The sequence below is a fragment of the Saimiri boliviensis genome, chromosome 16 (genome assembly GCF_048565385.1).
Source record: "Saimiri boliviensis isolate mSaiBol1 chromosome 16, mSaiBol1.pri, whole genome shotgun sequence".
In the NCBI taxonomy this organism is placed as follows: Eukaryota; Metazoa; Chordata; class Mammalia; order Primates; family Cebidae; genus Saimiri; species Saimiri boliviensis.
Genome location: NC_133464.1, coordinates 36,639,505 through 36,655,452, shown reverse-complemented (window position 1 = coordinate 36,655,452; position 15,948 = coordinate 36,639,505). Strand labels below are relative to the sequence as shown.

The following is a 15,948-nucleotide window of genomic DNA, read 5'->3' as shown; positions in this document are numbered from 1 at the left end:
CACCAGAAAAATGTAATACAATAAAGATGTAATAGCTTTCAGAGACTTTCCAATTTTAACATGTGAAAGCTAAAAATAAGTTTTGAACAAATGATCACAACATGAAATTCATTAAATCGTGGTTAGAATCTTGAAATAATTTGTAGCACGATATTTTGCCATAAACGTAACAGTGATCAGAAGTTAAAATTTCTCTCTGCACTTTAGGAGTTCTGATTGTTGGTTGCCTGTAACCCCAGCTACTCAGGAGGCTGAGGCATGAGAATCATTTGAACCTGGGAGGTGGAGGTTGCAGTAAGCCGAGATCGTGCCACTGCACTCCAGCCTGGTGAAAAAGCGAGACTCCACCCACCCCCACCAAGAAAAAGAAGATAACTATTTTACACAGTAACTGATGAAATCAAAGAGAATGAACTATTATTTTTTTTCAATTCAACTACAAGTCTTTTGTGAAAACTATTAAACTAAGTCAATTACAGGCAGAATTGTGAAATAAAAAATTAAAGCCTTATTTATAGGATGTTTTACTAATCTGACTACTATTAATTTTCCAGCTACCAAAAGAAAGCCACATGGTGCAACCCGAGACTTTATTTATATTTAGACAACACTGTTTTTCCAAAGAAACTAAAGTACTGTGCAAGCATTAACTAGCCATTTTTAAAACAGCATTTTGGAAGCTTTTGATATGGGCGGAGAGAACTCATTACAAATTAAAGGGGGAAAAGCCTGCAAAGGCACAATCACTGCATATTCAAGTTTTCCTCTCCCTGTTCCATAAGGGCTACATCTACTTTTAAGGAAGTAAAAGTTTACTGTTTGATAATTCGACTTAGAAGACGCTGAAAAAAAAATATTAAAAACAAAAGGGAAACATTTTTAAAAATGATATTAGCAACCTCTTCTACTACACTAACTCCAACACCTGTGTTAAAAACTGCAAAGAAAGAAAAAACGAGGGCGGGGGGATTCTTTCCATTCAATATCCAAATGTAGAATCCTACTTTGGAGACAATTTGACGATGTCTAGTAACTTTTCCGTCAGCCCGGCTCCGAAATCGCCTCCCTGACGGCAGACCTGCAGGTGCTGCTGTGACGATGACGCGACCGGCCAAACCGGTTAAGTATTTGACCAAGATTGAGAACTAGTGAGGACCTCTAAAAACCCAACCTTCTCTTGCGTTCACGCACACGCGCGCGCGTACACACACTGCAAGCAAGTCATCTCCAGTCACACTCAAGACACGCCGTCCTCCCGGGACGCGCGCTCCTCCACGCGTGCTCCTTGGACGCGCCAGCTCCTCCTCCATCCCGGGACCGCTATCCTCCCTCCGGTTTCTGCAGCCGGCCAGCCGCTCCCGCCGCTCGCCCAGCCCCCGAACGCTTTCCCTCCCACTCCCAAGGTCAGGGAAAAGGGACAAGCCGGCGCTCGAGCGCGCCACGTGGAGCGCGCGTGCCAGCAGCCAAACCTCAGTCGGTCCTTAAAGTGGGGTCCCCGCTCCTCCCGCCCTGCTCCCCGTTACCCCAGGGCCGAGCCCGCCCCTCGCGCCTCCGAGACCGGGTCTTGCCTGGTTTGGGTCTGTAGCGCGGAAAACGTGACAGGCCATCTGCGACTCCGGGTCGTCGGGCTGCGCCTTGATCAGGTAGGCAAAGTAGGTGAGGTCGTGGCTGTTGTGGATGAAGCGCGAGATGTGCTGCGCCTTATGCTCGAAGATGAACACGGCCGGGTTGGGCTGCGCGGCCGACGGACTGGTGCCCCCCGAGGCCCCGGCGCCCGGCGCGGGGACGCAACGCAGGAAGGGCGCGCTGAGCACCAGGATCACCTCGCGGGCCGCGGGGCCCCCGCAGCCGCCCGCCTCGGGCTTCTGGCTGCGCCTGCGGATCTCGGCCATGAGCCAGGGCAGCATGGGCAGCGTGGTCCTGCGGTCCAGGCACGACCCCCCAACGTACCACAGCCGGAACCGCTTGTCGCCCGGCTTCCCCGGGCCAGGCTGAGCTGGGACGCCCGGCTCGGGCTCCAGGGGGTGCGGGAACGGCTCATCCTGAATGCAGCTGGGCGGCTCCATAACTCAAGGCTCGCCAGGGTACGGCGGAGCCCGGCCGGACGCACCGCGCCCCCTACTCCCGCGCAGAAGGCGCCGCCGAAACTGTGCCAACTGCCGCAACCGGCCCCCGCGCCCTCCTAGGAGCGGCGCGACCCCGAACTCCGTGCTTCAGCGGCCCTGCCCCATGCGGCACTTCCAGGGGCGCGGCTCGGAGGCTCCGGCGGCGGGCACCGAGGTGAGCGCCCGGCAGCCTGACCGGCAGGCGGCGGCGTCTTAAACAGGCATCCTCCTCCTCGGGCTGGCGTCTCGGGCAGGACCGCCCCTTCCTCCGTCGCGGGTCTGCAGGGTCAGAGGTCCTCGCCGAGGGTCCCCGTGGCCGCCGGCCCCAGCGCTGCCGCCCCGCTGCGGCCGCCGCGCTCTCCTCGGGCAGGCACTGGGTGGCTGGGCGGGGAATGGGGCTGTGGGCGGGAGGGGGTGACTTGGGGCGGAGCTGACTCCTACCAGGGTGACCGGCTGTCACCTGGAAGGTCGGGGCTGCAGGGCTGCGGCGCGGTCCGTCCTCGGGAAAGGCCTCGGACAACTACTCCAATGGAAAATAACAAAAACAAAACGTGGCCTCGCGGGGGCCGCTCCTCCTCCCGCCGCCGCTGCAGCCCAGCGCGCTGCTCCTCCTCCTGCCGTTCCCGTCCCTCCCTCGCTCTTTCCTTCCTTCCTTCCAGGCTGCTTCTCTAATCCGGCTGCTACCCCGCCTCCCGTCCGGCGGGCGGAGAGCGTCGCCTGCAAACGCTTATCTGTGGGGCCGCCTCTCCGCCTCTTCCTCCGACCCCCGCCCCCGGGGCCGCAGCCCACAGCCTGGCGCGGGCACTGCCCGGACCCGCTTGGCCTCTCCTGAGTCGCCGCGATCTCCGTCTTCTCCCGGCGTCTCTGCTGCCCCCTACAGGGGGCGGCCCTCGCAGGGGAGAACTGGGATTTTTTTTTTTTTTAAACAGTATTTGCTTGGTTTCAGTTCCTCAGTAATTTCTGAATTCTCTTTCCTAATAATCTCAAAAAACGCCCGTTTTAAATCACAACATTATAAATTCCAGTTCCAAATTTCACTTTAAAACATGGTATTGACAACTTGAATCTTCCTAGTTCTTAAAGCAGCCAACTTCTTAAAATATGAAAAAGTCATATTTTATTTTATATCCCCAGCTGAGAGCTAATGTAGAGATTTCTTGTTCATATATATATATATATATGATATATCATATATATATATATGATAATACATATTTCCAAAGAACTAGAAAAAGGTTTGGAATAATTTGATCATTGTAATTTTAAAACAGGTAGACAAGTGTTTTCTCTTTTTACTCTTACTAAATGATAATTAAGAATTGGGTAAGAGGTAAAGACAAAATAAATAGGAAAGACACACAAGTTCCTGATTTTCTCCTAAGTGCTTACAAGAAGAATGAAAATTCAGGTTTCTTGTTGTTCAGTTTAATAAGTTCTCACCTTCTGTAAAGCCCTGGGACCATTTTTTCCCTTGTATTTATTTAAGATCAATATGACCAACTGCCATTACTCCTATGCTGAATTTCTGGTTGCACCCTGACGGCTGTCTTATTAATAGACATCTAAGTTCCAAGATGGAGACATTACTAATTGATTAGTCAAGTTATTTGGTTCAACCACTTAAAAAAAAAAAAAAACAACAACAACAACAAAAAAAAAAAAAAAAACCTTTGTTCAAGAAGACCCGTGTCTTCAAAGAAGCAATGAAAAGTTCTTGGAAGGTAGACTGATACTTTCCAGAACTTTACCAAAAACTCTCTTACCCAGATCCCATTTCCTTAGACTACACATCTGAGACATATAAAAGAAGGGAATAAAGATATAAAGAAAGCATGGAAGTCCTGTAGATTCTACAAAATCAACCAGCTTGGGAGCTAGGATTGAATTAATAGTTCTAGCAAGCCAGTTCCTACTGTCATAATAAAGTGAAGTAACAAAGAATGCCCTTTCACCAATTGACAGAAAAACAGAATTGCCTTTTATTACATGACATGGTAAGCATGATTGCTTTCTGCTTGGGAATGCCCCTCATTCTTTCTATTGTTATGGTTGTGTTATCTTACTGCATGCTGATGAGCGTTTTTACTGTCTGACCCTCTCTGCATCCTCATACCTGGGCGGATAGTCCTTTTTTGCCCTCCTCGAAGTTAGCCACACTCATATGACTTGTTTTGACAGTGCAACGTGAACAGAACTGACTTGGGTAGAAGTTTAATTGCCAGTAATCAAGGCTCCTGCCCACTCTTATTTTCGGTGGTCATCATGGAGACATGTCCATGTAGAGATGCCTTGTGACTAAAGTAGCCCGATAGGCTGAGCCAACACACATCAGACAGCTGTCCTGGAGAATCTCCCAGCCTGCAGCGGACTCCTCAGGAGTAAGAAATAAATTTTTGTTCCACTAAGCCACTGAGATTGTGGGTTGTTTTCTACTGTGTTATTAATCTATCTTATCCTGAAAATAAAGTTGTTATAACCTAGCACTTAATATTTTATATAAATTGTTTTATAATCATTCATACATTTATTTGACTTAATACACATACGAATTAGATGGTAAGCTATTAGTTTCTTACCACCTTCTTAAAATATGGAAAAACTATACATAAGAAGCTATTAGTTTCTTATCACTTACAGAGCTTTACAAAATTACCTGCGCGTGAAAAGTTCCCAATTATATATTTGATCACTTAAATTTAGAAAACAGTAAGTGGGCTGGGCGTGGTGGCTCCATGTCTGTAATCACAGCACTTTGGGAGGCCAAGGCAGGCAATCACTTGAAGTCAGTAGTTAGAGACCAGCCTGACCAATGTGGTGAAACCCCGTCTCTACTAAAAATACAAATAATTAGCCAGGCATGGTGGCAGGTGCCTGTAGTTCCAGCTACTCAGGAGGCCGAGGCAGAAGAATCTCTTAAAACTGGGATGTGGAGGTTGCAGTGAGCTGAGATCGTGCCACTCCACTCCAGCCTGGGAAACAGAGCCAGATTCTGCCTCTAAATAAATGAATATACATTTCCTAAATCCCAAAGCTCAAACATTTCTAATTATTTTATTTTTGCTCCTCATTTCCCTACTCTCACTTCCACAGTCTCTCTCTTCCCATGGCACATGTTCATGTCTTTATGGGGCTTTACCAGCTTCTTCCTCTCCCCAGTTGCCTTTTCTTCCCACCGCCCCCCAACTTGCACTTCTTCATCCTTCTCTATTTGAAGACCCATTCTTCAAGACCCAACTCCCTCTTCTGTGATGTTCTTTCTTACTTTGCCAGCCAGAGTAAATGGGCTTCTCTTCTTTGTCCCCTTTTCTATGCATTTCACTATTATAACTCTTATCCTTCTTTATAATTTTGGAGTGATTTGTCTGCATTTCCACCACCGCAAGAGCATCTTGAGAGAAGGGATTATTTTTCCCGCACATGTGAGTCAGTGTTTCCTCCAAAGGGATTATTTGTTTGTCTCATACTTTCCTCCAGCAAAAAACACAGTAGATGACACTTACTAAGTACATGATAAATACTGAATGAATGGATGGAGTTCAAAAAAAGCAGATTCGAATTTAAGAAATTAAAGAGGTATGTTTTGATATCATACAGGGGATATGTGAAATGATTTAATTAGCTACTTTCAGGTTAACCTACTAAATATATCCATCCACTAATTATAAAATACTCAAAAATAATAGAACGCCTCCCAAAATTTGTAGTGGAGTTCTGGCTGGGGATGACACACAGAACCCAAGCATTTGTGATTAACAGAATGTCAAGATAGTCACAGAGTTTTTCCTCGTTGTTCCCTGTGACCTTCCCTCAGCTCAGGCAGCAGGGCGTTCCATCTTCCCACTTCAGGGAAAGGATGACACAGCAGAACACAGAGAACAAAAGAGTCCATTCTTAGCTTTCGGGCAGAACCCAAGGACCTGGCAAGACAGGCAAAAAATTTAGAATATATTATATGCTCCAAGAGTTGGTTTCTCTTGCCCTAGACACTAAAGAAATTTTCCCCAAACTTGGGAGATAGAGGGAAAAAAATGGGAATAAGAGTGTTCAGGTCCTGTGGATCTCCCAGGAGGGGATCTAGGCTCTATCTCTCTTGATTAAGTCAGAGGAGTGGGGCAGAGATCTCCAGAGCAGAAGCTTGTGCTGCCCTTTCTTGCCAGACCTCAGCATTTCCCCCATGCCCATCACGGAGAGGGAGCAGAAGGGGAGGGGGCATCTAGGCAGCAGAACTTAAACAGCCTCTGGAAATGCCCTGAATGGCAAAGGGAGCACTGGATGTAGCCTCATGCAGCTGAGGAGGAGCACAGAGACAAGCCAGAGTCAGTGAACTGAAAAGCCCTTGCAGTCAGAACCAGGAGGACAAGGCAGTGACTATGTTCGCTGATGAACTGGCTACACCTTCTAGGAATGCAGCGAAGGCTCAGATGGACGGCCCTACAGGAGCTCTAGAAATCATCCCATCCAGCCTACTAGCCTAAAGCTGAAAGACAGAAGCCTCCAGAAGGAAATTCCCCCTTGCCCCCCAAAAAATGTTGTTGAGCAGAGAGAAAAGGTGGCACAGAATACTGAGTATAATTAAATTCCTAGCTACTATAAAAGGTTGGTTTGACTCAGAAGGGCTTCCCATCCACCCACAGACCAAACACAAGAAAATAATAAATTTTTTTTTAAACCTAAGCAACTATGAAAACTAGAAGGAAACATTTCTAGATACCAGAAGTAAAGAGTTAGGCCAAAACCACAATGGTCAGTGGGAGTGAAAGCCAACAGCTTATGAGGCTATCAGATCTAGAAATACGGGTGGGTAGCTGGGACCATATTTTCATGTTCATGCAAGATTATAGATGAAGCTAAGAGAAGCTAGGACCTGGAATGAGCTCCTTGATTAGAAACAAAAGCTGCTGACTGGCCACGTGTCTCATCTATGCAACAAAGAGTGGAAAACTTTCATCAGCCATTCTGGAAAAGCAGCAGGGAGCCTGGCACAGCCCAAATTAACTTTATGTGCATCATGGGAGAAACTGAAGTTAAGAAAATAATAAAAACAACCTTGAACTAGTGAAAATGGAAACTCTCCTTGGGGATCACAAACCAGTCTCCAGAGGACCCAGTCCTTCACATCTAAGTTCTGTGTTCCTCTCTGTTTGTCCCATTTTTAGTTACTAAAGTAGACTGGACTACAAAGGCTGATCTCAGTTCAAATATTAGCAAGCATGTTAACTGGGAATTTACTGACACTGTTTTCCCTTTGACCACTAAGCCAGCAAAGAAACCCTGTGAGGTCAGTATTATACACATCAGTGTGTCTCAGATTTGATGCTCTTAGTGGCCTGTCCGTACTGAGGAATCAGACAGGTCAGAGATTCTCAGACTCTCAACGGACCACCCTGTTACCATTAGAAGAAATTTTTATGCTCCACAATTAGAGACTAGCACATTCTAATTTTTATGTGTGTGTTAACAGGTATCCATCAGGATTGGCCATAAACCTCCCACAACCAGACTCTTTACTCTCTCTTTGAGGTTGCAAAAGCTTGTACCAGCTCCACATTAACGTCCTTACAGCTCCACTCACAGCAGAAAAGTGAACACTTCCATCCTGGTTGCCCAGGAAAAAGTTTCAATTTAGTTTTCAATGGGTTTGATTGGCTCAGCTTAATTAGATGTCCTTTCTTGGAGAAATCATGGTACCAAGAATATTCATTATTCTGGTTGACCAAGCCAGGGTCTCATGGCCACCTATGGAGATAGCTTCAGGGTAACTTCTAACTATGTTCAATAAAAAGAAAATGCCTTATGTATTTTATATTATTTAGTGCACAAAAATGCCAAATCTGTAGAAGTAGAGACTAGAGCCAGGCACGGTGGCTCACACCTGCTATCTCAGCACTTTGGGAGGTCAAAGCGGGTGGATCACTTGAGGTCAGGAGTTCATGACCAGCCTGGCCAATGTGGCAAAACCCTGTCTCTACAAAAAAATGCAAAACTTAGCCTGGTGTGGTGGCATGCACCTGCAATCCCTGCTACTTGGGAGGCTGAGGCTGGAGAATTGCTTGAGCCTGGGAGGTGGAGGTTGCAGTGAGCTGAGATCAGACCACTGTACTCCAGCCTGGGCAACACAGCAAAGCTCCACCTTTAAAAAAAAAAAAAAGTAGAGGGTAGAAAGGTGGTTGCCAGGGGCTGAAGAAAGGGGGGTTGGGGAAGATATTGGTCAAAAGTAACAAAATTCAGTTGGATAGATGAAATAAATTCAAGAAATCCGTTGTATAATGCATTGATTATAGTCATAACAATATATTGCATTCTTGAAAAATGCTAACAGTAAATTTGAAGTGTTATCACCACAAAATAATAACTATGTGAGGTAATGTATATATCAGTTAGCCAGTGTAGCCATTCCACTATCACATGTATTTCAAAACACCATGTTCAGTATCATAAATATATTACAGGTTTATCTGTCATTAAAAAAGACTGCTTGTGCTTGCTACATAAAAGAAGAAGAAAAGACAGGAAGTAATAAAGATAACTCCAAAAATCAGGAGAATAGAGAATGGGAAAACAATAGAAAAAAACAGTAAATAATCAATAATCTTTTCATGTTTATTGATCATCTACATTTCTCCTTGAAGGATCTGATGCTCCTATCTTCTGCCTACTTTTAAAACTGAGGTCAGATTATAGAGTCTCCCTGTATTAAGGATAGCAGAGTTTTGTCCAACATATGTTTCACATATTTTTTCCAGTTCATCATTATTTTTTGTGGACACAAAAAAGAAAGAATACAAATTTGTTTTCTCCAAGCACTCATGGAGTATTCAGAGAAATTAATCACATTTTGTCTTCTGACATCGCTTAAGATGTCTTGACAAAAATTAGGTAAATCATTTAATTCAGCCTACATCCCAAACAGGTGCTACTTCCTCATGTTCCTGGCAGATAAATGAATGGCAGGAAATTAAAAAGTGCCATTTTTTTAGATGAGGAAATTGAAGTACAAAATAAGTGGATGAAGAAAGTAACATTCGCCAGGCGTGGTGCTTCGTGCCTGTAATCCCAGCAGGTTGGGAGGGTAAGATGGGCAGATGGTTTGAGCTCAGAAGTTACAGACCAGCCTCACAACATGGCAAAACCCTGTCTCTACTAAAAAATACACAAATTAGCTGGGTGTGGTGACGTGTGTGCTGCAGTCTCAGCTACTTGGGAGACTGTGGTGGGAGAATGGCTTGAGCCCAGGAGATGGAGGCTGCAGTGAGCCAAGATCATGCCATTGCACCCCAGACTGGGTAACAAAGCCAGACCGTCTCAAAAAAAAAAAAAAAAAAAAAAAAAAGAGGAATATTGCAGAGAATTAATGGAATACAGAGCCACTAATTGCTAATCAAATGCACAATACTTGGCACAGAGAGGGTGATTAATAAGTGCCTGGTAAATGCATTGATTTAGAGGTCTCTTGAACATCAAGTATCAGAATCAGTTAGTTTCAGAAGTTAAACATTTCTACAGAGGAAGTGATTTTTCCCCCACTATAGGCTGGTGTGATTTTACCAGTACCCATTTTTATCTTACTGCGTAATTCAGAAATCTGTGTGGTTCACATATAAGGTCTTGAGCGATCTGAAAACTCTGTTGTCATAACTGTTTGAGGTGTGAAGGGAAACATAAAGTTAAAACGAACATTTATTTATTGCATGCTTTCAGGCCAGCGTTCCACACCCGCCAAGCATGTGAGTTAAACCGCAAGTTGAGAAATACTGCTTATTTGTATGAGGGTACTCATGTGGCATGGTTAAACATTGTCTCCACTATATACTTTACCATTAAGTGAAACCTCACATGTATGGTGTTCAGAATTATGTGGACTTATATTGTTATTATTGACTATTTTCTCTTTAACCTAATGAAAACCTTTATAACTAAAAGCAGTATTCATGCCACAGTAAAATCTTCCCCCCATAAGTATACTTCTTGTTTAATTGCTGTTTCTAATGGGCTCTTAAAAAACAAAAATAAATCTATCTTAAATTTGTCATGGATGAAGTATTCCAAGTCTTTCTTGCTGTTTTTAAAATATGTCATGCAAGCTATTAATAATAGAAATTAAAATGAACATGCATACATGTAGTACTTTTTAAATCAGGCATTATTGCTTTTCTTTTTTTTTTTTTTTTATCTGAGACGGAGTCTCACTCTGTCGCCCAGGCTGGAGTGCAGTGGCGCAATCTCGGCTCACTGCATTCTCTGCCTCTCAGATTCAAATGATTCTCCTGCCTCAGCCTCCCGAGTAGCCGAGATTACAGGCACCACCATGCCTGGCTAATTTTTGTATTTTTTAGTAGAGATGGGTTTCGCCATGTTGGCCAGGCTGGTCTCGAACTGCTGACTTCAAGTAATCCGCCCACCTCAGCCTCTCAAAGGGCTGGGATTACAGGTGTGAGCCACCACGCCCAGCTCAGTTATTGTTTTCAATAGGTAATATATGCAGATGGTACACTGTTCAAAAGCTATAAAAAATATGTATAGCAAAAAACGTAGGTCTCCTTTCCACTTCTTTCCCCAGCTACCCATTTTTTTTTTAGAAGCAGCTTGTGTTACAAGCTTGTTCTGTGTGGATGCAAAAATGAAAGAATAACAATAGTCACCATTTGTTTAATTCTTACTCTGTAGCAAACATCCGGACAACAATCACGTACGTACCACTATTATCCTTATTTTACAGATGAGAACATTGACTCATACAGACATTAAGAATCTTTTTTTAGGAATCACATTTTGTAGATGGGTAGATTTTGCTTCAAATAAGAGCCACTGTTCATGTGTGTACAGGTTGTACTCTAATAGGTACCATACTAAAGAGAATAGTTAAAAAGAGACTAGCTGAACTAGAGTACTCATTACTAAGGTAATAGAGATTAGGTAAAACTGAGCAAAGACAGCTTTAAAAGGTCTCTAGGAATGAAGAATCGCCGTATTTATTTATTTTTTAATGTTTATTGAATACTTATTATGGTCCAGGGACTGGGAACATTCTTGCCATTCTCATGGAGCTTGTCCACTAAGAGACACAGACAAGTGAAAGGCAGCTACAGCATTATACAGTGTATAGAACTGGGATGGAGCCATAACAACATTCTCAATATGTGACATTGATTCCAAGATTATGTGGCAGATGGAAAGGAAACTGTTAGTAGAGGCTGGAAAAAAGAGCAAGAAAACAATTGCAGGAGATTGGAAAAAGTCCTGAAGACACCACTGTAGAAGCTAAAAAACCCATGTCATGTAGTGGTACAAGAATCACCTGCAAGAACTGGAAAAATAGTTCACTCAATAACTTGATGGACTTTTGGATTTGAGTAAGAATATTTCAAGCAGAAGATTGAGAGTGTCAGCTGGTTTATACTAGCTGTGTAGAATAAGGCACTTTAAGAAAGAGATGGACTCATGAAACACCTGGCCAATTTGCAAGCTGAATTTAGAGAATCATAGAGGTTTAAATTTTGTCCATCTGGAAGATAAGCGATCTCTTATTTCCAACTTCTCAAGCAAATAAAAGATACTCAAAATTTTAAAAATAGCTAAGGATAAATAGCGAATCAAAGTATGACTGTAAGACACATCTTAAAGGTTTCTAGAGAATTAAATTGGTGTTTCCACTGCTGAACAAAATGACATCTAAAAGCTTAAAACTGAAGTCACATGGAAGCCTGACCTCAAAACTAGCAATAAGTAAACCTAAAGAAGAAAAGCCTATCTTGAAACTAATCATGGGTTTGGCTTCTGGAGCATGCAGTGAAATCGAGTCTGATATACAGAAAGCCCTCCAAATTCTTAAAGGAATTGAGTCAGTAAAAGTATGGCCACCCAGGACTAACAGAGACCATGAATATTCAGATTGTAAAGAGATTTCTGAGCCAGACAAGGTGACTCACACTTGTAATTCCAGCATTTCGAGAGGCCAAGGTTGGAGGATCTCTTGAGGCCAAGAGTTTGAGACCAACCTAGGCAACATAACAAGACCGCCAACTGTACAAAAATAAAAAATAAATAGCCAGGTGTAGTGGCACCAGCCTTCAGTACTACCCACTCTGGAGGCTGACACAGGAGGATTGCTGGAGCCCAGAAGTTTGAGGCTGCAGTGGGTCATGATCATGTGACTGCACTCAGCTTGGGCAACAGAGTAAGATCCTGTCTTTATTTTATTTTATTATTTTATTTTATTTTACAAAAGAGCTCCTCACTTTATATAGACAGGAAGCAGGCTGATAAAGTTGCTTAAAAGGCATAGAAGAAGATGAACTGGAATTTGGCATTGCGTTTGGAATTTTTAGTATCTGTGGAATATCAGAGCAAAGAAATCAGAGGAATTCAACAATTTAAGAGACAGATCTGGGTGAAAGATACAATTTTAGAGCTATTAGCACATAGTGAAAATAGAAAATTAAAATTCCAAACTTTCAGGCTTGGTTGAAATGTACGTGAAATCTTGGAACCCCCATCCCCCGCACCTATATCATGCCGTTATTTAAGGAAAATCCTTAATGGAAGCAGAAAATTGTTGGCACCAGTGCTTTTGAGAATGCAAAGCACTGGGCTAGTTTTCAAAATTGTCATATCACTCAGGTTCTCAGAGAGAAAAAGATTTACCCTAAGTGAGTTAAAATTAAGTTTTTAATGAAAGAACTCTTAACCAAGGTATGGACAGAACTGATGAGACAAACAGGGAATACGAAGGTGCTGGGAGACTTACAATAGTGGGAAACCATTATTGGCCCCAGGACTAAAACGCCAAGAGCAGGAAGCGTCAATGGAACCCAGTGGGAGTCACTGCCCAGCAGAACCTGTGGTCGGGAAAGGTCACAGCTAATGCCAGTGACACAGCAATGAGCAGGAAGGGGACAGAGGAGACATGCCCTGAGTTCCATCTCCTCCTGGTATACCTCCAGTATACAGTCCTCAGACAACAGTGACCCAAGGCATAAGGTAAGGGAGAAAAGGGCAGACAAGGTATCTGGATGAGCAAACAGAGAATAATTAGTATAGGTTTTAAGGTAAAGAAGATGTAAGAGTATTTGTAAATCAGATACCCTAAATGCATAAAGAATACTCAGTACTAACCAGATGGGGAGAAGGGTATGTTCAATTTATATATACCAGTTCTGTGCCTTATTAATTTAAATGTGAAATACTGGGCCGGGTACAGTGGCTCTTGCCTGTAATTGCAACACTTTGTGAGGCCAAGTTGGGTGGATCACTTGAGGTCAGGTGTTCAAGATCAGCCTGGCCAACATGGCGAAACCCCATCTCTACTGAAAATACAAAAAATAGCCAGGCGTGGTGGTGGGCGCCTGCAATCCCAGCTACTTGGGAGGCTGAGGCACAAGAATTGCTTGAAACTGAGAGGTGAAGGTTTCAGTGAGCTGAGATTGTGCCACTGCATTCCAGCCTGGGCCACAGAGTGAGACTCTGAAAAAGAAAGAGACAAGGAGAGAGGAGAGAAGAAGAGAAGAAGGAAGGAAGAAAGGCAGGGAGGGAAGGAGGAAGGGAGGGAGGAAGGGAGGGAGGGAAGGAGAAAGGAAGGAAGGAAGGAAGGCAGGCAGGCAGGCAGTCAGGCAGGCAGGCAGGCCAGCCCATTATTTCCAGGTGTTTCCGTTTTCAGATGGAATTGCAAAGTAATAATTAAAAAATTGTGACCACTAGCTGTAGGACCACTGAAATGGAAGCTGAAGGAAATCATTTATTTGTTAAATGATATTGTTTGAACTGTTAACCATGGGTATAAAATTTTTAAGGTATTTTACCAAAATGACTATTTTATTAATTTCACAGCTTTATTTATGTTTCACGTATAGTCAAGCAACAATTCCTGCCTTCAACTGTATACCATGACTAAGGGGCTTTTTCAAAAAATGTATAGATTATGTATTATGTTCATCCTAACACAATCCTCTGTCCTATCTTTCACTCAATTTTTTCAAAGATTTTAAAGATTTTGGTCAAATTAGTATTTCCCAATGAGTTGACTGTAAAGCTACTTTTGGAAATTTGATAGAGTCAAATAAGCATCTTTCACTGCCAGTGTAATTATGAAGCAAGCCGCTAACCAGTTCAAGTATCACTAATTAAAACAGAAAAAGTACATCATCTGGCTCAAAATACACTTCAATTACAGCAGGATGTATGATTTAGCTCAGCAGCACGATAAAAACTGCTTTATAATATATCTTCATTTCCCACATTGGACTATGAACAAATACATTCGTAAACTAAAAATGTTAATGTCTTTTAATTTTTCATAATACATAGTATTTAAAAATATTTAATATGGAAATTTTTCACACACACGCAGAAAAGACAATAATGTGATGAGCTCATTACCCAACTCTAAGGATTATTAAGAAATGGCTAATCTTTCACCTATACCTCCAACCATATTCACCTTTCCCCAGTGATTTTTAAGCAAATCATACTTCTCATAGCCTTCATTTCAGCTGTAATGATTTTAAAATTGTAATATAATTGTCATTCCTAAAACTAAAATTTGATACTGCTTTTTCCTAAAAATACAACCTAATATCCTACATTTCTAGCTAGTGTTCACACTTCTCTAATTGCAATACAATTTCTTATATTATGCTTGAATCATAATTTAAATTCCATGCATTGCAATAGATGGATATATCTTTTAATTCTCTCTTTTTTTTAATTGTTAATGTTCCACTTTATTTTATTTTTATTTCTTTCTGAGACAGTGTCTTCACTCTGTTACCCAAGCTGAAGTGCAGTGACATGATCTTGGCTCACTGCAACCACTGCCTCCCAGGTTCAAGCAATTCTAGTGACTCAGCCTACCTAGTGGCTGGGATTACAGACATACGCCACCATGCCCAGAAAATTTTTGTAATTTTAGTAGAGATGGGGTTTTGCCATGTTGGCCAGGCTGATCTTGAACTCCTGACCTCAAGTGATCCACCATCCTCCTGCCACCCAAAGTGCTAGGATTACAAGCACGAGCCACCATGCCCAGTCTCTCTTAACTCTCTTTTAATCTATTGATTCCCCCACCATATCTTTTGTTCTGCATTAAAAAGAATTTTAGAAACTAGCCTGTTTATCATATAGTGTTTCTTGTAGTCAAGATTTTGGTAATTACCTCCCAGTGGTGACATTTAATACATCCTTCTGTCCTTATATGTCCTGGAAAGTGCCTTAGCCCTGTCCAATAGAATGCTCTGCCATGATGGACATGTTTTATACACTATCCAACACACTCTCTATGTGGCCAGGGAAATGTTACCTGTACAGCTGAGGAACCGAATTTTCAATTTTATTCCATTGTAATTCATTTGTTTACATTGAAATAGCCACAGGTAGCTAGTAGCTAAAGCATTAGAAAGTAAAGAGCTAGAATCCTGATTAGATTGAGGGTAGAAAATTTTTTTGGTTTCCTTTTGTATTTGTTTTGTTTTTTTTTTTTTTTTTTTTTTTTGGTTTTTATGGCAAAATCACTTCACAGGCAATGCTGTGCATTTTATGGAAGAAACACACTGTTTCTCTGTCTTTCAACATGGAAAATCATTTCCTTGATCCATTAATTCATTAAGACTTGCAAAATTTTATCATTACAGAAAATTTAAACATACATATAACTAGACAGACTTATATTTAACTTTATGTATTCATCAACCAACTAACGGTCAGTGGTATAAGTTATACTCTGCTGACTTGCCTTCTCTCTTGTATCATTGTGAATTAAATTCCAGATATCATATTTTATCTATAAATATTTCAAAATTCCTGAATATGGAAGCTAATGACTCTTTTTAAAAATAAACATAATCATCATTCT

The 15,948-nt window shown here is 42.4% G+C and overlaps 1 protein-coding gene across 4 annotated transcripts in view; it reads right to left on the bottom strand.

Annotated features, from left to right (window-relative positions):
* The window catches only part of TBC1D4 (TBC1 domain family member 4), a 178,937-nt gene extending 176,613 nt beyond the window's left edge, over positions 1–2,324 (bottom strand). For all 4 annotated transcript variants that reach the window (XM_010341673.3, XM_010341675.3, XM_074387606.1 and 1 more), the window contains exon 1: positions 1,569–2,324. In XM_010341673.3, the coding sequence (XP_010339975.1) occupies positions 1,569–2,066 (498 nt within the window). In that variant the 5' untranslated portion in view covers positions 2,067–2,324. The remainder of the gene's footprint in view (positions 1–1,568) is intronic.
* Positions 2,325–15,948: the final 13,624 nt, after the last annotated feature.